This window comes from Stigmatopora argus, chromosome 21 (genome assembly GCF_051989625.1).
Source record: "Stigmatopora argus isolate UIUO_Sarg chromosome 21, RoL_Sarg_1.0, whole genome shotgun sequence".
In the NCBI taxonomy this organism is placed as follows: domain Eukaryota; kingdom Metazoa; phylum Chordata; class Actinopteri; order Syngnathiformes; family Syngnathidae; genus Stigmatopora; species Stigmatopora argus.
Genome location: NC_135407.1, coordinates 12435415 through 12457478, shown reverse-complemented (window position 1 = coordinate 12457478; position 22064 = coordinate 12435415). Strand labels below are relative to the sequence as shown.

The following is a 22064-nucleotide window of genomic DNA, read 5'->3' as shown; positions in this document are numbered from 1 at the left end:
GATTTCAGTCCATGTAGCAATTGTATTATTTTATGTTGAAAAATATCGTGATTTTATGCTCAACTGACTAATTAACCCCAGGCATATTTTTTTAGAGTGCAGTAAACAAGTGTGCATTTATCTGTAAAAAAAAAATGCTGAAAGGAACTAAAATGTGACTTAGCTGTTCGATATATGGTGTCACCTACAAGTTCATAATACGTCTATTAGACCCAAGGATGCAAAAGGGAAATGAAGGAGGACAATAATTGGCTTGTATCACAAAGAGTGTACACGTCTAACGTGCACGTGTGCACAGATCGCTATAAAGTCGGCTGCTTTTTGTGGAGGGGGCGCATCAACAGGACAGATCTCTGAAGGGTTAGTGTAGCAGACTTAAAATGGACCACTGAGGACGACGCAGTACCTGTAGTAACACCGCGCGCGGCTTCTACATTTCATCCAAACATTTTTAGATTGGCTCCGTAGCTAGAAAATCTAATCATATATTACGGCGGTCAAACAGAGTATCTTAGTCTCGTTTGGCATCATGAACTTGCGGTTTTTGCCACTTTTTATGCTTTTCATTGCCGTATCCCAGTTTTTTTGTGAGGACAACGACCATCAAGAAATCGATGACTACTGGACGAACAACAACCAAATCCAGGTAATCATTTTTCAACCCACATACAGTATTTTAGTATTTACTCTAAAATATGTTACACAAAAATAAGGTGTATTAAATTAGATAGTATTACATTAGATAGTATTACCATAGATACAACAATTAGGGAGAGGGTGAAGGCGAAGGAGAGGGAGAGGTAGATCGTTCAGGGCTAGGGTTCTCCCCGTGCATGTATGGGTTTTCCTTGGGACCGCATTTTCCTCCCACCACATCCCAAAAGCATGAATACTAGCTGGTTTAACTCCTAAAATAGTCCCTAGGTATGAGTGTGAGTGGGAATGGTTGTTCGTCTCTTTGTGCACAGCGATTGGCTGGTTACCGACTCAGGGAGTCCCCATGCCTACTGCCCCAGGTGGCAGGGAGAGGCTCCAGCACCCCCGTGAACCTTGTGAGGATAAGCAATACGAAAATTGAATAAATGAATGAATTATTACATGTAGTAGTAAGAGCAGTAATATATCTAGAACAAGTTTAAGTATGACATATAATTATATTTCATGTAGATATGATTCTTAGTTTAAAAAAAAAGGATTGGCACATAAAAAACATTACTTTATCCCACTGTGGTTTACATCTGCTCTCTACAGGAAGGCTGGATGTCCAGTGGCCCATTGAGAGAAATACTTTTAAGAAGGACAAGAAAGCCACGGCCACATCAATTTATCGGCCTGATGGGGAAGCGATCAATGGGTAACAAGTCTTAACCATACATTTTTAGTGTTGTGTGCAGCCTGACACTGAATGCCTTTTCCCTGTTTTCAACTAAAGCAAAGGCAGAGATTCCACGCAAAAGTAAGTACTGATCAGACTAAGTGAAGGAAAAAAAAGATTCGATTATAAACGTCTCAAAAAATAATCAAACCTTAATACCCTCCAGTAATAGTAACTATCAGGTCAAACATATACACTTTCTAACCACGATTATTTGTGAGAATGCGCATGTATGTAATGCAAATGGACGCACAACCAAATAGGTTGTGACAGCACATTTTAAGGAGATAGACAACCAACAGTTACATGGTTTTATGCAGCGGGGAAATATTGTCTTTATTGATGACCAATAGTTCTACGGCTACTTTTCTCTCCTCCTTTGAATAGGTTAGCATTTTAAAACTACACAGAAGAAAATATGCAAACAGGCCCCTCTAACATTATATTTGTTTTTCTGTTAATGGTGACCAATGTTCCCTCTAATTTTTCGTTGATCTGAGCAGAAAGTCAACCTCCCTGAGCGCACCGAGTACCAGTGTGAGCGACATCATCGGTACTCGGATGATTCGCCTAAAGACGTTTCGCCGACGGACGTTTGACAGACGGGCAGGTCGCCGAATGAACGTTCGGCGGAACGTCCATTCGGCGACCTGTCCGTCTGTCAAACGTCCGTCGGCGAAACGTCTTTAGGCGAATCATCCGGTCACGACATCATCATTGCTCGCTATGGGCACACCAGTATCACACCTGCCACAAGCAGGTGCATGTCAATGTTCCCTCTCAAAATGGTCGCCGCCCGCTCCTCTCTCTTTGTTCTTGGCTAGCCCCCTTGGCTAGCCCCCACCCTTCCTAAGAAGGGGGCAAGCGGACGGACAGCTAGCGTCCACATCGAGGTCTCCCAACCAGATACGCCGTCCGTTCGGTCGGTGATGGTATTTAATAGAAGTTTAGGCGGAGACAAACTTTAGGCGGGAACACGAAAGGGGTGGGTTATATACAAAGTGATGACAGGCCTTGACCTGTAGGTGTCAGTAAAAATTATATTCTAGTTACTCAATTCATAAGAGTGCCGAAAGGTCCAAGATTAAATATAAGAATACAGTTCATATTTCACACACAAAAGGGGCGGGGGGCTTTGGTTTTTTTTCCACACAACGCACTCGTAAACGGAACAAACACTCCACCCTCACGTTCGCTATCAATGGGCTGTTTGCTGTTGTACTATTCCCTTCAAAATATTCCGAAAATGATGCACACAAATGTCCTCACAATCGGATAACGCACGACCACTTGCCAACGAGCAGCAGTCTTTTATCAGCGATCGCTCCGCTGCTCATGGGAGCTTCGGGGGCGCTGGCTAGCGGCTCCTTTTAGCTTGTAGCATCTGTGGTCGCATCCCCTCGAACGGCGCCTATGATAGAGTTGCTACCGGGGATGCTGTTGCGAGCCAGTGCCCCTGATGTTCTTATGAGCAGCCAACGAGCAGCAGTCTTTTATCAGCGATCGCTCCGCTGCTCATGGGAGCTTCGGGGGCGCTGGCTAGCGGCTCCTTTTAGCTTGTAGCATCTGTGGTCGCATCCCCTCGAACGGCGCCTATGATAGAGTTGCTACCGTGGTTGCTATTGCGGGGAGTTGCGAGCCAGTGCCCCTGATGTTCTTATGAGCAGCCAACGAGCAGCAGTCTTTTATCAGCGATCGCTCCGCTGCTCATGGGAGCTTCGGGGGCGCTGGCTAGCGGCTCCTTTTAGCTTGGAGCATCTGTGTTCGCATTCCCTCGAACGGCGCCTATGATAGAGTTGCTACCGGGGATGCTGTTGCGAGCCAATGCCCCTGATGTTCTTATGAGCAGCCAACGAGAAGTAATATAATACTCCTCGTATTAGATAAAAATAACAGGAAATGCAGCAGCTGAGCTTACCCACGTAATGATTGTGGGTAAAGTTTTATTCTGAGAACGAGTGCCATTGCCTGTTGGCGTTGTGTGCACGAGTATACTTCATTACCCAGAAAGCCCTCTTTTCCCCGCGCATGCGCGTTGTGCGTTTCCCGGTCTGAATAACTCATCCGGTGCTCGTAAATATTGTTATACACGAAAGATATGCAAAAAAGACAGTTCCATGGCCACCTGGCTTGGTCGCATCACGAAATTTTGATCGCATGACGGGCGAATTATTCGATCGAAATTTCCGTCGTAAGACGAGAATTTTGTATGACGAGCGGTCGTGTGACGAGTTACCACTGTAATTTGTATTTAGTTCATTTCTATGGGAAACGTTGATTTGAGATACGAGTAAATCGACATACTCAGCTCAGTCCCGGAACGCATTAAGCTCGTATCTTAAGGTACCACTGTATAGGGTTTTAAAAATAAAATTAAGTGTCTCCAGGGAAACGAGTCTGCTCAGGGAGCGCTATCCTTGCTCAAGAAGAATGGAATCAATTGTTTGGTGAATCTAATGATGATCAATCAGACTTTGAATTTTTTAAAATATTATGATGAAGAATTGGACTTTCAGGATTTAAAATTGTCAATTCCATTTGAGAATTGTGTTCATATTGGTAATAGTTAGTTTTACCAGGTTTCCATACAATATGTCGTGAATAAATGTTTTGTCATGGCGACATGTGTTCAGCATTTGCCAGTTACCAGTACTGGTGCAATCCTTGGTGTGAGCTGAAAAAAACTTTACAAAAAATGTATGCCAATTTTTAGTCACAAATCATGGATGTGTGTTGTACACGGGTGCACGTTAGACTCGATTAAATACTGTATCTACCTACATACCTAACCACATACCTACCCACATACCTACTCACATACCTACCCACATATCTACTACCTACATACCTACATAAATATATAATAATTGTTATTTCCAGATTTGGCTGTTGTCATGTGTGCAATTTTGCCATTTCTTTTTATTGCCTCTAATCATTTCATTTTTTTCCTAAGGGCATAAAGTCAACTCTTTTGTTGGTTTGATGGGGAAGAGAGACCAAGAAGAGCGAGGTAAATAATTGTGCCAAGAAATGATGTTAAACACAGAAATGCTAATACCAAAAAACATGTCTGGTTATGGATATAAACGCAACATCAATTTTACATCTGTCTATAGAGAATCAATCAAAGGATTGGAGAATCTCTATTTCAAGATTCTGAACTATTATTTTAATGCAAATGTGGGAAACTTGAGTTGAAACCATTGGAAACAGCAGTGGTTCAATCAGTTTACCTTCAGTTCCTCTGCTACCAGTAGTTTACCAACATTCAGGGACATGCATACAGTGGGGCAAATAAGTATTCACTTCCAATATTATTTGACCTCACAACAAAGCCGTGTTTTTCTTGATGCCAGCTGCCTGGTTCTTCCTTCTTTTTGGATTGACTAGGTTCCGTGTCTTAATTCATGGAGTAATGGAGACCAAAGATTTTTGGTTGTAAATACTTATCGTGTTTAAAATCTAATTAGTCAGCCTGACCTGTTTTAAATGATATCATTGGAACATTAATGTCAAAACACCTAAATCCCAGGACAAAAATGGCTACCTTTATATATACCATTACTACTTTAATCAAATGGGGTGTGATCATGGCAACATTGTAAAATAGAAATGTAAAAAGATTAATTTAGCTAGAATGCGTGTTGCAAATGGATCAATGTACAGTGGTACCTCGAAATACGAGCTTAATTCGTTCCGGGACTGAGCTCGTATGTCAATTCTCTTGTAACTCAAACGAACATTTCCCATTGAAATGAACTAAAAACTAATTAATTCGTTCCAACCCTCTGAAAAAACACCAAAAAAAGGATATTGGATTGGAAAAAATGTTTCATTTGTTCTAATTCGCCATCTATTTACAAAGTAACACATAACTAGGGGTTCAATAGTATACTAAAATGTGTTTAATAGAACTAAAATTAGACGGATTTCGTGGAGGGTACTGAGAGAGGGACAGAGGGGCGGGGGGACTTTTTGCACGGCAACGCGCTCGTAACATAACATAAACAAATTTAAATGAACTTGGATTACGATGCAGACACACTCAAAAATAAATTTAATCTAACCTTACACTGAACTTAATTCTAATTTTGTTTTAAATTTTGATACCTTTCTTCTCCCGGGTTGGCTCTATTTGCCCCGCATCCACCCTGACTTTCACATGCAAGAGGGGCTGTTTGCTTTTGTATTCCCTTCAAAATATTCCAAAAACGATGCACACAAATGTCCTCACAATAGGATAACGCACGACCACTTGCAGTGCTCGCAGAGACATTACACGAGGGAGTTGCGACCAGAGAGACATTACACGAGGGAGATGCGGGGAGAGAGACAGTGCCCATGATGTTCTTATGATCAGCCTCTCTCGCATCCGCTGTCTGCTCGTATATCAAAATTTGTCTCGTATCTCAAGATAAATATTTGCCTGAAATTTTACTCGTATCTCGAAGTGCACGTATGTCGGGCCACTCGTATGTCGAGGTACCACTGTATTTTCAGCCCACTAATTTTTTAAAGTCTGTCCTATTCACATGCTCAGGCAGGGAGAATGGGAATCTGAGTATATTAATAGGCTTAAGAGTTTTTATGAGCCACATAGAAGTTATTTGTACCCTGATTGTCGTTGTTTATTATCTGTTCATTATTAAGAGAATGCAAAGGTAATAGTTTTGGGGGACAGAGAGAATGAAAGACCAAAAGATTAAAATACATCACTGGATAAATACAGATGGTATCTATTCTAAAAAGTGGTGTTATTGTGATATGATTGTAGTTACGTCCACCTTTCAAGTTTTACCAAATGTGTGTTAAGCTTTCCTGTTTATCAAATGTTTCTTACAGATTCTTATGACTGGAGCATATGTCAACCGTACCACAAGCGCCGCTAAAAAAAAATCAACTCCTCACCTGGCTGTTTCTAATTTTGACATATATCACCTGTGATGAGGTTGTTCAATCCTTGTTTTTATAGTCTATATATTTTTAAGTTCTTCATTGTTGTTTAAAATAAAATACTATCTTTATTATCTTAAGTTTTTGTGGTGTTAATGTGCCTATGTACATATCCACCACCATTGATTTTAGAAAACATGTTTGGTCAGGTTTATTTATGTTGCGCTTTCACATTAGACTTAAGTATTGCAGCACACATGAAACAAAATATACAAAAAAAACACATGAAATAAAATAATCAAAAACAACATACAATCGATGAAATACATTGTGCAACACTTTCTGTCAATTCCTACATCAACTTTAATGATTAAGCATGCACTAAATGTTACATGTAGAAATTAATTTGGTGCTGAAATAGAGCTGTTTTTTGTTATTGTTGTTTTTGAAAGCATTTCATAGATATCCCACCCAAAACAATGCATCAGGGAATGGCCACTTTTTTCAGCAATTCTGGTTTTAATGTCAAAACCAGGATTGATGATCATGCAACCTTTTTAGCGCAGCGCTAGCATGTACATGCTATAAAAATGACAGAATGGCTGCATTGCAAGAAGAGGCGAGAAACCCAATGGATAACATGCTAGCAGACTGTGAAAATATGCATCGCCTTCTGTGCCTGACATCATCATCATCTGTTGGGAAATGTGTTTATTGGGTGAGGCCAGAGAAGGTGAGAAAGGACGATTAATTGACCTTTTTTCAAACTCTGCCCCCAAGCAGCAATTGACAAATCATACTCCTGTTGATTGAGCATGAACTGTCAAACTCTTGGATGAGCTGTTTGCTAATTGATTCATTTGGTTGAGATGGTGTACTCCCATAAAACTTTATGGAAGAAGACGAAAAGCTTAATCAAGTTGCGTTCGTCCAAAATGGTAAAATCAGACCGCATCAGTTTATAAGTAGGAATGTGGTTCTTTCCCTTTCCAAAGACAAACAAACAAGTGGGTTCCAACTGATTGAGCAGTGTGGAGGTACTCATAACTAGAAGGCACTAATAACAGACGATCCAGCAATGTGGTGGTGGGGGCAGCTGGCTTAAGTAGGCATCTGATGTTGAATGACACCCCCTGCCGCTGGTCCACCCATTTCATGTTGGTCCTGAAATTGGATGGCATGGGGCCTAACAAACGTACTGTACATATTCTTTAAAGTAAGAATTAGCTTACACGAAAGGCTAACTAGCTAGCTACTGCTTGCTTAACTTACTTTAGTGGAGGAAAAATAAAATTCATCATAAAACTGGATATCAAAGTTATAGTTACTGTTATTGAATATTATATCATACTAGAATGTCATCGCTATACCGATGACATTCTAGTATTCTAGCCCGGTGGCGCGAGTATTTAGCGTGTCGGCCTCACAGCTCTGGGGTCCTGGGTTCAAATCCAGGTCATGTCCATCTGTGTGGAGTTTGCATGTTCTCCCGGGCCTGCGTGGGTTTCCTCGAGGTATTCCGGTTTCCTCCCACATTCCAAAAACATGCATGGTAGGCTGATTGGACACTCTAAATTGCCCCTAGGTATGGGTGTGAGTGTGCATGGTTGTCCGTCTCCTTGTGCCCTGCGATCAGCTGGCCACTGATTCAGGGTGTCCCCCGGCTCTTGCCCGGAGTCAGCTGGGATAGGCTCCAGACCCTAATGAGGATAGTAAAGCGGTTCAGAAAACGATGAGATGAGACTAAAATGTCATCGCTATAACGTCTCTATAGCTGTTAGTTTAAATTAGTAATGACTCTTGCTTTGGCTCAGTTTCATTAATGCACTAACAAGAGTTACTTCGCTTTTTTTAAATCGTGAACATGGTCCTAATAAGTGCCTCGAACTTATCTTATTTTTATTTTTTGAACTAACATTTTTGTGGACAGACACCTTAGTACACTAACCTTTTGCCTGTCTTAGGGGTTGAACCTGTATGCTTTTGAATTGTATTGAATGCTTTTATTGTCATGATAGTATAATGAGAGTTAAAGCTTTACCTTGAAGTGCACAAATACATAATAATACACACACGCACACACAAACATACATACAGTAGAAGATAGCTATTTTTGTGTGTGCTGTAATGTACAGCTACTTTTTGCATTTTTTTGTATTCTCTCAGGTGGACAGAAGAAGGTACAAACTTGATTCCAAGACAATAACACAGTGAAAACAGAACATAGAACAATAACACAAATTAAAACACACAGACAGAACATTTGGACAATACATACTAGTATGGGCCCCCTCTCCTTCCACCCTTCAATGGCTTCCGGCCATGCTCTCAAGGCACGTCCACTTTAAAAGACTATATGCAAATGAACAAGTGGGTGTAACTCAAGTCATGTCCTGTTATAAAGAGATGAGTTGAGAAGAAAAAGTGTGAACTTCCCTTTCTCATCACAATAGCCAGGAACGTCTCCTTTCCGCCATCTTACCTAGGTCGGGGTGTGGCCATCTTACCTAGGGCTCTGCCGTCTAAACCTAGTTAACCGTGCTCTGACTGCCCAAACGCGAGAAGCCTTGATTTTGAAATAAAACAATTCCAATTGGATTTTTTTCCGTTTTATTTCTTGTTCGAAAGTGACAACTAATAGAGTAATACGAACCATTGAAAGAACTGAGATATATATTTTGACATTAGAAGCAATATGGCTGCCACAACATCTTAAAGTTCAGGTAAGAAAATAGTAATTTCTGTAATTAAAAAGCATCAGGTTCTCATCAAGACACATTTCTTTGTTCAAATTGAAGAATTTGATATTTTGCATTTACAAAGACAGGCATATTAACTTCTTTATGATATTGACCATAATGATGTGCTTTTGATTCTACAGTATTTCATAAATACTACGTGTGATGATTTTTCTTAAGATTTGCCCTTCAAAGTAACACATTTGTACTCCCAATTAAAAGCTACTGCCACTGGCTGCTGCGTGACAGCGCCATCTTGGAAACATTTTTTGCTACTACTTTGACATTGTGTGGACGTTGTCTTATCCCCTGCTCACGCTCTTTGTTCCTGGTGAGAGCATTGATATCCGTGGCTATGATCGATATGAAAATGAATTGGAGGAGATTGATTTTGTTCTTCCTTTTTCATACCTGACCGGCAGATAAGGGGATTTGGGGTAAAGAGCAGGCCTGCAAATTCCCCCAGATGGAATTATATTTGTCATAAAAATGAATTATTAACAGTGATACCTCGAGATATGGGGTTAATTCGTTCCGGGACTGAGCTCGTATGTCGATTTACTCGTAACCCAAATGATCGTTTCCCATAGAAATGAACTAAAAACAAATTAATTCGTTCCAACCCTCTGAAAAAACACCAAAAACAGGATATTGGATTGGAAAAACATTTTTATTTGTTCTAATTCGCCATCTATTAACAAAGTAACAAATAACTAGTGGTTTAATAGTACTAAAATGTGTTTAATAGAGCTAAAATTAGACGGATTTCGCGGAAGGCAGAGAGAGAGTGACATAGAGAGCGGGGAGAGAGAGACTTTTTGCACGGCAATGCGCTCGTAACATAACAAACAAATTTAAATGAACTTGGATTATGATGCAGACACTCAAAAATAAATTACAACTAACTTTATGTGACATACTAGAGTGTTTGATCTATTAGTGTGACATGCTAGAGTGTTTGATTTATTAACGATTGCATGTAAAGAAGGTATAACGAGTTTGGATTGAATGGGTGTATCAGTGTTCGATTGTTGATCCTTGGATCCACATGGCAAGTGTGGGGCATGTTAAAGAAGATCGGTATTCGATTATTGATGTCTTAGCAAATAGCTTGAGGCACGGGAGACGGGTTGAATCATTACAGTAAAAGTTGGATTGAAGAAATAACAACATCTCACTGTTCTGATTATTTCCCCGTGTGTCAAGGTATGCTGTTTGTTGTAAAGGCTGGTTGAGTTTGGGGTTTGTAATATACACTGTTTAGCGTGTGAGAAAAGAGATAATGGTTATTAATGTTTATTTACTTTTGAATTACGGGCGTGAATGTGAGAGTCTCGGGTCACGCACATGGAATAGCATTTAGCACGCTACCTTCGGCCACCATTATCCTGGACAGTGTCTATAACGGTCATAGAAAGGATGTTATATTATTGATATTGCATTGTTTGCCCTGTTGAATAGATGAGAAGTTGTAAAAGGAAAAGATATAACAAGTTATGACCGTGTGTTGAACGAGTGTGTGTGTACATTATGTTTTGGGTTCTAACGTGTTGATAATGTATATATATATATGGGTGTAATTGTATGTTATGGGTAGATGTGTTGAATCATGCCCCACAAGGCACAGTGCTCTCTCCACTCCTCTTCTCCCTCTACACTTCGGACTTTAAACATAATACAGACCTCCAGAAGTTCTCTGACGGCACCGCTATTGTTGGACGAGTGACGGACGGGAACGACCTGGAGTACAGGGGAGTCATCACAGCCTTTGTTGACTGGTGTAGGCAAAACCACCTCTACATCAACACCAGTAAGACAAAGGAAATGGTCATCGATTTTCGGAGGAATCCTCATATGTGCAAATATATAATTAAAAAGGGGGAGTGTCAGGATTTTATTTCATATATTACATTCATTTGCTTACAACTGTTTTAGGCGAAGGACACCAAAGCAGGCATAAAGACAGCTTTACTGGTGAGGGTGTCTCTTTATTGCAATTCACCCTGACAGATCGAAGGCATGAGGGAGTAGTGTAGGCAGGCCAGGGAGGCTGATGTGAGGGTCAAGAGCCGTGGCGTCTGTGGGAAAGGTCCAAGGCGGAGGTACGAGATCCGTGAGGTGAGAAACGTGGTCGTGGTCGGGATCTTACTCGTGGTCCTAGGGCAAAAACAAGAGGTCGAAGATCAGAGAAGGCAGAAACAAGGAGGTAACGCGAGAGGGTACTTTACAGTGAACTGATAAAGACGATCCAGCACCATGGTTCAGCTCTGGGTGGTTTAAATAGCTTCCTGGTTGTGATGAGCCGCACCTGCTGCTGCTTAGCCTATTAGGTGCTGGAATTGGATGACAGGCGCAACTGCCCACTTGTCTGGCCCTGACAGCAACGAAGAATATGCTTTGCTTTAACATTAAACTTACTTTGCTATATTTGCTTGCAATGAAGAAAATGTTTTGCTCCTGACAACCTTAGTTATAATAAACAAAGAGAAGCCAAAACACATTGGACTGCTTGGAGTGGACAAAATAAAGAAGATCTTGTCATTGTCGGATCGTCTGCTTCACTTCCCTTGCCATGTGTCTGCGTTACCTCGTTCCTCGATTCCCCGTGTTTTCCCTGGTCAGGTTTGGTTTTGTGATTTGATTTCTAAGTCCTGGTTATTTTCTAAGATCCTGCCTAAGTTATTAAAGTTTTGGTACGAGTACTACTTCCCTCGTCCTCGCCTGCTTCCCTGCGATTGGGTCCTATTCCTCGCATCCTTGCCCCGACTCTCACCAGAGACGTAACACGTGTTTAAAGATGAGCTAGGCAGCCTGCGAAGGACAACAGTGAAACTGTGGATCCCAACGCACAGCCACGCTTTTTCAAACCACATTCAGTACCTTTCGCCATGAAAGCCAAAGTAGAGGCAGAGTTGGAGAGACTGTGCGACGCCTGTGCGACGAGGAAACGGAGTCGTCTGAACACTTATGGCTCCGCTGTCCGGCCTTAATGACCGAACGCTACCATCGCGGCTTGGGCAACTCCCTGGATGAACTTATCCGTGTTCCAGTGGCAGCTCTAGCGCTGCTGAGGGTAATCCTCAGGCGCCTGAGGTGAAAAAGAAGAAGAAGAAGAACTGCAGCAGATAGGCGTCATCGAGCCTATCGAGTTCTCTGACTAGGCTCATTGTGCCAGTGCTGAAAAGTAATGGTGAAGTGCGCATATGTGGTGACTACAAATTGACAATAAATCCAGCCACTGAGCTCGACACCTATCCACTGCCCCGAGTGGAGGACCTGTTTGCTACGCTAGCAGGTGGTCAAACATTTACAAAGCTAGACATGAGTCATGCTTATCAACAACTGCTTCTGGATGAAGAGTCTAAGAAATATATGTGACAATCAACACACATAAGGGACTGTTTAAATACAACCGCCTAGTTTTTGGCGTTGCTTCCAGTCCAGCTAATTTCCAGCGTAAAATGGACAATCTTCTGCAAAACATTCCACATGTACGGTGGGACAAATTAGTATTTAGTCAACCACCAATTGTGCAAGTTATCCTACTTGAAACGATTAGAGAGGCCTGTAATTGTCAACATGGGTAAACCTCAACCATGAGAGACAGAATGTCAAAAAAAAGAAAATCACATTGTTTGATTTTTAAAGAATTTATTTGCAAATCATGGTGGAAAATAAGTATTTGGACAATACCAAAAGTTCATCACAATACTTTGTTATGTACCCTTTGTTGGCAATAACGGGGGCCAAACTTTTCTGTAACTCTTCACAAGCTTTTCACACACTTGCGGGTATTTTGGCCCATTCCTCCATACAGATCTCTAGAGCAGTGATGTTTTGGGGCTGTCGTATGGCAATACGTACTTTCAACTCCCTCCACAGATTTTCTATGGGGTTGAGATCTGGAGACTGGCTAGGCCACTCCAGGACCTTAAAATGCTTCTTACAAAGCCACTCCTTTGTTGCCCTGGACGTGTGTTTGGGATCATTGTCATGCTGAAAGACCCAGCCACGTCTCATCTTCAATGTCCTTGCTGATGGAAGGAGATTTTAACTCAAAATCTCTCGATACATGGCCCCATTCATTCTTTCCTTTACACAGATCAGTCGTCCTGGTCCCTTTGCAAAAAAACCAGCCCCAAAGCATGATGTTTCCACCCCATCCTTCACAGTGGATATGGTGTTCTTCGGATGCAATTCTGTATTCTTTCACCTCCAAACACGAGAACCTGTGCTTCTACCTAAAAGTTCTATTTTGGTTTCATCTGACCATAACACATTCTCCCAGTCCTCTTCTGGATCATCCAAATGCTCTCTGGCAAACCGCAGACGGGCCTGGATGTGTACTGGCTTCAGCAGGGTGACACGTCTGGCAGTGCAGGATTTAAGTCCCTGGTGGCGCATTGTGTTACTGATAGTAGCCTTTGTTACTGTGGTCCCAGCTCTCTGTAGGTCATTCACTAGGTCCCCCTGTGTGGTTCTGGGATTTTTGCTCACCATACTTGTTATCATTTTGATGCCACAGGGTGAGATCTTGCATGGAGCCCCAGATTTTTCTAATAATTGCTCTCACAGGTGATTTCTTTACACCAAGCATTTTACCTATTGCAGATTCAGTCGTTCCAGCCTGGTGCAAGTCTACAATTTTATCTGTGGTGTCCTTGACAGCTCTTTGGTCTTGGCCATAGTGGAGTTTGGAGTGTGAGAGACAGGTTGTGGACAGGTGTCTTTTATACCGATAATGAGTTAAAACAGATGCTATTAATACAGCTAACGAGTGGAGACCACGCTAGACCTCGTTAGAAGTTAGACCTATTTGACAGCCAGAAATTTTGCTTGTTTGTAGGTGACCAAATACTTATTTTCCACTCTAATTTGGAAATAAATTCTTTAAAAATCAAACAATGTGATTTTCAGTTGTTTTTTTCTCCACATTCTGTCTCTCATGGATGAGGTTTACCCATGTTGACAATTACAGGCCTCTAATCTTTTCAAGTAGGAGAACTTGCACAACTGTTGGTTGACTAAATACTTACCGTATTTTCACGACTATATGGCGCATCGTATTTTTAGCCGCAGTGTCAGTAACGAGTGCTATTTCTGTATTTTAAACACAAAGGACGCACCGTTTTTTTAGACGCATATATATTATATATGAACATCGAACCGCAGCGCTGGCTACCGGAAGCAGCCCCAGACTCTCTTTCCGGTTTCCAGTGCGCAGTGACTGCTGGGATGTATAGTTCTTGCACGCTAAACCCACACGCTAAAAACACGTTTTTAAAAAGGCAACGGAAGCAAAACTAATTTCGGTTGTACTTTATTTAGCCATTTTACAACTTACTCACGTCATCATCACCCACAAATCCATCAAAGTTTTCTGTGTCCGAATTGAACAATTGTCCAAATTAGTCATCAAAAACGCTGAGTTTTATACGATCGTCCAGGCGGCCATAATCCATTCGCAAATAGTAGCTAGCTAGTAGCTAGCGTAACTGGCCCGGGGCTGTGTTCCATGCTTCGCAAGGCTGTGTTGATGCCGATCGCCAGGCCACAATCTATTCGCAAATAGTAGCTAGCGTAACTAGCCTGGGGCTGCGTTCCATGCTTCGCAAGGCTGTGTTGATGCCGATCGCCAGGCCACAATCCATTCACAAATACTAGCTAGCTAGTAGCTAGCTAGTAGCTAGCTAATAGCTAGCTAGTAGCTAGCTAGTAGCTAGCTAGTAGCTAGCAGCTAGCTAGTAGCTAGCGTAACTAGCCCGGTCTGTGTTCCATGCTTCGCAAGGCTGTGTTGATGCCGATCGCCAGGCCACAATCCATTCGCAAATAGTAGCTAGCTAGTAGCTAGCGTAATTAGCCCGGCGCTGCCTGCCACCCTTCGTCAAGCTGTGCTGATGTCGATGTATACAGGCCACAATCCATTGGGTGTATTGACAAAAGAACTACATATCCCAGCAGTTACTGCGCAGTACTTTTTCCACGGGGAAAATTGTAGAGTCGGGGGCTGCTTTCCGTAGTTGTGAGAGATGGTGTACCCTATCGACTGATTTATTTTATTTTATCGTGATAACAATTTTAGTATTGGTCCATATATAAAGCGCACTGGATTATAAGGCGCACTGCACTTTGTTTTTTATGTCCTCATGCTTAAGCGTTTTTTGTTTGACCTCGTGTCAATTTTCGCACCTTTTTGTTGTGTGAAAAAAAATTTTACGGTGAGGGCTTTTCCTCGTTTTTCTCTCTCAATTTTGTTGTTACTTTTATTTTTAAATCCTGCAGATCATCTTCCTTCTTTTTAAACCACTTTCTTATCTCCCTACTGAGTCTCTCTTTCTTTGTTTTCAACAATATCCTGTTTTTTGGTGTTTTTTCAGAGGGTTTGAACAAATTAATTTGTTTTTAGTTCATTTCTATGGGAAACGTTCATTTGAGTTACGAGTAAATCGACATACGAGCTCAGTCCCGTCAAATTGCTTTTTTTGCAAGTCGTGGTTTTATGCGCATATAAGCTGTACCCTCGATTCAGTCATCATTTTTTGTCCGACAAAAGCGGCTTATATGAGAGTAAATACGGTACTTCACTTATTCCCTCAACCTCTCCAATTTCCAATATTGTCTTATTCATTAATAAAATACATTATTGTTGGTAACATGTTATGAAATAGTGTCTTTTCCTAGTAAAGTGAATGCCGTGTGGCAAATTCTAAAATTTTGATGTTTGTGTAAATTGTGCAGAACGCAAAATCTACTTACCTTTCTGGCGTGTGAAGAGTCTGCTGAGCTAATCTTCGTTGCGTTCTAGACTTTCAGAACAAATCACGTCGGGGTCGCCAATTTGTTAGTGTTCTTTTCTTTGCTCTGAAAGATTTTTGGACAGAACGCAGACAAGACACGGAGTTCAGTGGTCACTTCTCAATGGTTTATCGAAATGGGTTTTACAGTCAGTAATTCCAACATGTGTCACGCTGAAGTCGAACTTGCATGTTGTGCAATGTGCAAATGTCGGTCCTTTTGGCGATGGCTTCAACATGGGATATTTCGTCGAATATGAACCAATAAACTTCTGCGAGTGTCTGGGTTTCTTATTAGAAGTTTCATCCAAATTGCCATCCATCTTGCAATTAAACCGAGCAGGCATATTGATAAGACTTACCAGTGCTGTGTATGCCTACTTCCTTTAGAACAGTGGTTCCCAAACTATCTTACCTGACGCCCCCTTCTTGCTTCCAGTAGACCCGCACGCCCCCCCCCCCCCTCCCACTTCCTCTTTTGCTCATGTGAACTTATTTTATTTTATTGCATTTATTTCTTAGCATTGTTCAGGAAAACAGATCTCTGTTTGTATTAAATTTTAATAATGAAAGCCACTCAAACAAATAATACTACATTCCAGAGAGACATTTTTTCTAAGTAAACTAAACACATTTGGTTGAAAGGGAGCGAAAAAAAACTTTAGCAAACTGGCAAAATTGACTGGCAATTTTAAGAATCTAAATAAATTGAAAACATTACATATAATATTTGGAAAGACTCATGAGACTTAGGCACAATTTTATGAACTAATTTAATGAGATGGATGTTGTTGCTTCTTCCTCACGAGATCAGAAATCGCACAACGCAAGTCATTTGCTACATCAAGTCGGTTCCGCTGTTTTGTTTTCAGGACAACAAGAGCCGAAAACCCTGCTTCACAAAGATAAGTTGAAGAAAAGGGAAGAATCACACGAAGTGCTTCTTCACCTACTTTTGGGTACATGGGAAGATATTTCAACCAAAACTCTTCTAACTTCATTGTTTCAAAGTCCCTTTTCGCGCTCGAGTCACATTTCAAATCGATGGCTTCCTCTTGCAGTGAGTCCAGTAACAACTCCACATCAGTGTTAAATGGATTCTGCACCAAAGTCCAAAGAGAATTCTCCATTGTGACCTCTGGAAAATAGCGCATACATTCCTCAGCAAGGGAATCGAGATGAGATAAAACCTCTTTTGTGAAGTCATACTGCTCAAGTTTTCTCTTCTCAGATAAGAGCTCATTGAGATGTGAGAATATTGAAAAGTTCCCAACTTGTACTTTTCGTTTCCAAAGATGAATTTTTTCAGTGAAAGCTCTGATTACATCAGTGTGCAATGATGTTTGTACTTTTTCCTTGTAAATTCAAATTGAGGTTGTTGATAGCCTCAAAAAAGTCCACAAGGTATGCTAGTGAAAGCTGAAAGTTTTCCTCTGTGAATGCTTCATACAGTTTGTCTTGTTTCTGCCTCTGCAAGAAAATTTCCACTTCATCCTTGAGCTCGTAAAGACGACTCAGCATGTTTCCCTTGGAAAGCCAGCGGACTTCCGTGTGAAACAGGAGAGTCTTGTAATCAGTGCCCAGACCTGAGCAAAGAGCTTCGAAAAGCCTAGAATTCAAAGAGCTATTCTTTACAAAATTCACCACTTTTATTGACAAATTCAGAGCACTGCGTAGATTACCTTGCAGAGTTTTGCTTGCTAGTGCTTGTCTGTGGATAACACAATGAGTCCCAGTTACAGCAGGATTTTTTTCCTTCACCAGCTTTACGAATCCAGAGCAAGATCCAATCATTGATGGGGCACCATCAGTACAAACACCGACTACTTGTTCCCATGAAAGACCATGCTCTTGGAAAAACTCATACTTTTGAAAAAACATCGATATCGTAAATAAAATTTAATCACTAAAAGAAAGGTATGTGATCCAGAATTGAAGAGCGAAACAAATCTTTACCGTGGACAGGGTGAACATGTGCTCGGGTTGACGGGTTGCGAGATTGTGACGAGTCGCTCAGTAGCGTCAGTGTGGTTAGTATCAGTGACACGTTCAAAACGTGTAACAAAAACTAGCTTAATAGAAAACGGGTTGGACCGTTGGAGTGACTGGTATAATCATATTTTGCATGTATTTAATGGCAGATATTTGTTCTTTGATTTTATTATTCTTATAATCTATTTAAACATTTTTTTAGCAGATGACTTCACGCCCCCCTTGAATTCTCTTTACGCCTCCCTAGGGGGGCGTGCCCCCCAGTTTGGGAACCACTGCTTTAGAACAACCCGGGAAATTATAGGATTTGTTTCAAAACAAAAGACTGGTGGTTTAGTAAAATGAAAATGTTAAAACGATAGAGGCTACCTATGCAATCAATTCTGAATCAATTGCCACGCTGAAGTCGCACAAGACGAATGATTCATCAGAACTTGTAACTCGGATGATTCACAATGCACTAGTGTTACCGAATTCTTCCGGTTTACAGTGCAGTTGAATCAAGATGGTGGAAGCCGTAGCGATGGTGTGAATTTCGAGGCATTTAAATTGGAAATTTGGTACTTTTCCAAAATGGTTGCTTCAAAAAAAATGTATGTGGAAATTTTTGGGGATTTCCGGAGTTTAGGGACGTTGTCCAGAGTCTTGTAGTTTGCGTTGCATTTCCGAAGAAACTCCTGAAATTCCGGAGTAGTTGGCAGCCCTGCTAAACATTTGTTGAGGTAAAAGATTCTCAAGATGTAACACCTTTCTTTCAACCAAAGGGACATGATGTCTCGGCAAGCCAGGAATGATCAAATTATTAAAAGCTTCACAACTGCCAGAACACAGCTAAATTGTTTATACACCAAACACCCAGAACTACTTGCTGTTTTTCAAACATTGTTGTGAAGACTCTGCCCAGACACAATAATCAGATAGAAGCAATCACTTTAGTCTGCAAGCATGAAGCATCCTACATTCTGGCGGGAAAATATCTTTTGAATATGACCCAAACCTTTAAGTTAATTTTTATAGCAAATAATTCATAACAGTACGTAGATTATTTACTTGTGGCTTCACCTGATTTGGAGACTTGTAAAACAGACACTATAGCAATGTTGAATCATTTAGCCGAGGAAGGTCACAAACTGAACAAAATGAAATAACAAATGTGTAAAGAACATCTGAAATATTTGGGGCATGATCTCTGTAAAGGGGGTAGAACAATTTTGGAAGATATAAAATTGGCGATATCACAGGCTTCAAGACCTCAAACAAAGAGATGTTGTTGAAAGATGTTGTTTTTTTGGTTTGATAAATAACTAGGTCATGGATCCCAAATTACGTATACTAAAACAGTAGCTCCACTTTCAAAAATAATGAAAGTGTGAATCATCTGGAGTGACAATGGAGCTCATTTTGCAAACAGCATAGTGCAAAACACCTAAGTAGAGCGAACAAATGGTACGATAAAACCAAGGCTTAAGAAAACCATGGGGGAGATAAATAAGCCATGGCCAGAATGCCTAACACTGGCCAAAATGTATATGAAGATAGTACCAACTAGCTCGGGATTAACACCTTTTTGAGATAGTTCATGGAAGACCATTCCAACTTCCTCTATGGGAAGATGAACCATGACGAGAGACTAAGGAAAGAGAGAAACCTATCTAAAGAACATGTAAGCTGCCGTGATCCTTTTGTCTATCTTGCAGGAGGTGGTGAAGCCAGGTGACTGGATCCTGATCCGAGTCATAAAAGGAAGTCCTGGTTCTCCACGATGGGAAGACCCATTCGTGGCCCAACTCACCAACCTCCAGAGCAGCAAAGATCACTGAAAAGTCAAAGTCGATTCACCAACCTCAGGTCTAGGTAGTTCGAGACACAGGTGACTCTTGAGTAGACTAAGTTGGACGGTGTCAAAACCCTTGTCCGTGAAAAACTCATCTGATGTCTACTCACCTGCCACAAGCACCCCTCACTTAACCCTGACCTCCCATAGACTTTGCACCTCTATACAGAAGCCACAGTGAAAGCTGTTGCCACCCACATCACAGTGACTGGACTGTCAGTGACTGCACTGTCAGTGACAACCTGGGCGTGTCTGAACGCCCCACCCACAGACACTCAAGCTGGAAAACAAGATGATGACATACTCCTATCACAGAGGAGAGTGAAGTGGTATGGAAAGAACAATCTGGAGAACTACTATGAAGAAGACCTGTGGTATAATTTCATGGTGTTCCAGAAAAAAACTGATTGTTGCGAATGAAAGTTGTTATGTGTGTAGCCGTATACCTATTTCCACAGGTATCCCGATATCCTGAATTCACTGGGTCTAGGCGTCACATTTAAATCTGCAGTGGTGCAGATGGTCTAAGATGCATTCCTTTTAAGGAGAGTGAACATAACAGTAAGAGATCAAAATCAGTGCAAAATCAGTGCAATTCAAACCACGTGATTCAATCTGGGGCGATGATGTTCCTGTTGACCAAAAGTTGTGGTCCACCCCCCCAGAAAATCATACTGTCACTGCTTCCCCAACTTGGGGTGGATAAAGTTATGCTCCGTGTGAAGACATTGAACTGTTACACGAGTGTTCATTAACCAAACTGTCAAGGCCCTACAGGGTATAGCAGATTATTTAAAAGCCCTAAGGGAAATGGAGTTGCAGGACCAGATGATGGGAGAACACTGCTGCACCTTCACCCCAGATGAAACCAGTACATTATTCGTGCTGTAGCTGAAATAAAGGCCCTAGCCAACACCATGGCCCAGGATCATTCAGCCGTAGGTGTATCACTGTGGTCGTGGTTAATAACCGGGTCATGATTCTCAATTCTGTTTAAATTTGCAACCTTGCGGTTTTGTTACTGTTCTGTATTTTTTCTGTGTGTAATCCCCTGTATGAAAGTTATGATTCAAAACACAATCCAGCACACACTAGTAGCTTATAGTGACATACAGTATCACCGCATGACAGACCATACTGGAGATTCTCGCATTCTTTCAAAGTGTGTGACGAGTCCTCTATGCAAATGTACTTCTCTTGATTTAAAAATTAGGTTCGCTCATTAAGAGAGACAGAGGAATTTTTACCACTGAATACATCATTTCTCGCCTCTGCCTTGACATGTGATTTTGTAATTTTCCATACCCTGTTGAGTAACTCATACCTGTCAACCTCTGCTGATAACTGCCCTTATAAATGATTATGATTCCCCTTACAAACCCCCAAAAAACCTTACAAACACTGTATGACTCGCTTCATCCGAAGCATAAAAAAGAAACACTGGCACGACCCCAAGTGGGAATATCATTGCCAAGTGCTGCTTACCACACCGACATCCGTGAAAATATCAGAAAGAGGGACTTGGATACATCGTTCACATTGTAAGAAGGTTATCTCAAGTGAAACGCTTCAAGGCACAGAAGACAAAAACAATACCAAAATCACTGACCAAAATGGTTGCACCAGCATGGCTGAAAAGTTCCATAGCTTGTTGGGTAGTGTCATTGGGTATAGTGATACTATTTCTATTCATGTGGTTTTTGTGGTCTCAATATTCATAGGAAGAAAAAAAAGCGTTTTGGGGGAGTCTCAGCCTTCTTACATGTTGAAACGATCAACACGACTAAGACGATGGAAACTATCAACTGAAATTACATTCCCTACGAGAAATGACTTCTCAGCATGCATACAAGATGACAAGGCAATGAGTACTCAGACAATGATTTGTCTGCCGCACAATGTTACCACTTCATTTACTATCCCTTGGGAAAGAGTGAAGTTGGAAAATTCTACTGCAGTGGGTCCTAAATCCAACTAAAGCATCGGGGAGACAACAGTTGGAACCTTCACGAGGTGTCTCCCGAGAGGCCGCCCGTCGCGGCCTGCGAATCCAACAAAACCACCCAGAGCTGCCACCCAGGAACGTGGCGCCCTACGTTTTTCATCCAGCCGGAGATATTCGCACTGCCCCACACCTCCGGCTACCCCCTGGATGAACTAATCCGCGTTCCAGTGACAGCTCTAGCGCTGCTGAGGGTAATCCTCAGGCGCCTGGGTGGCCTAACAACAACAACTAAAGCATCAGACTATGGTAGAGATTTTTTTTCCAAGATGCCTGCACGAACAGCGGTCAGAGGCTCGCTCTACTTGTGCACTCTTTTCATGTGTTTTGTTTGTCTTGTCACCAGTTGTTTGTCAATTGTCGCCAGTTGTTCGTCAAAACCGGACTTTAAATTCAGCTATAACCATTTAGACTTATTAAACATCGGTTACCAGCA

General features: G+C 41.5%; 1 protein-coding gene and 2 long non-coding RNA genes across 5 annotated transcripts in view; 2 read left to right on the top strand and 1 right to left on the bottom strand.

Moving 5' to 3' along the window:
• Positions 1 to 222: 222 nt before the first annotated feature.
• Positions 223 to 6684, top strand: tac1 (tachykinin precursor 1). The gene is made up of 5 exons (XM_077591412.1): positions 223 to 646; positions 1252 to 1354; positions 1433 to 1456; positions 4329 to 4385; positions 6218 to 6684. The coding sequence occupies exons 1-5, from the start codon at positions 530 to 532 to the stop codon at positions 6262 to 6264; spliced, it is 348 nt and encodes a 115-aa protein (XP_077447538.1). The 5' UTR covers positions 223 to 529; the 3' UTR covers positions 6265 to 6684.
• Positions 6685 to 7675: 991 nt separating this feature from the next.
• Positions 7676 to 20906, top strand: LOC144067573 (uncharacterized). Its single transcript, XR_013297984.1, has 2 exons — positions 7676 to 8991; positions 16673 to 20906. It is a non-coding gene; the product is annotated as an uncharacterized LOC144067573 (long non-coding RNA).
• LOC144067572 (uncharacterized) overlaps positions 9658 to 22064 on the bottom strand; it is a 29191-nt gene continuing 16784 nt past the window's right edge. For 2 of the 3 annotated variants that reach the window (XR_013297982.1, XR_013297981.1), the window contains exons 4-7: positions 15763 to 15867; positions 11887 to 12094; positions 11235 to 11817; positions 9658 to 11163 (exon numbers count right to left, since the gene is read on the bottom strand). This is a non-coding gene — a long non-coding RNA (uncharacterized LOC144067572). The remainder of the gene's footprint in view (positions 11164 to 11234; positions 11818 to 11886; positions 12095 to 15762; positions 15868 to 22064) is intronic. The other variant, XR_013297983.1, reaches the window with a different exon arrangement.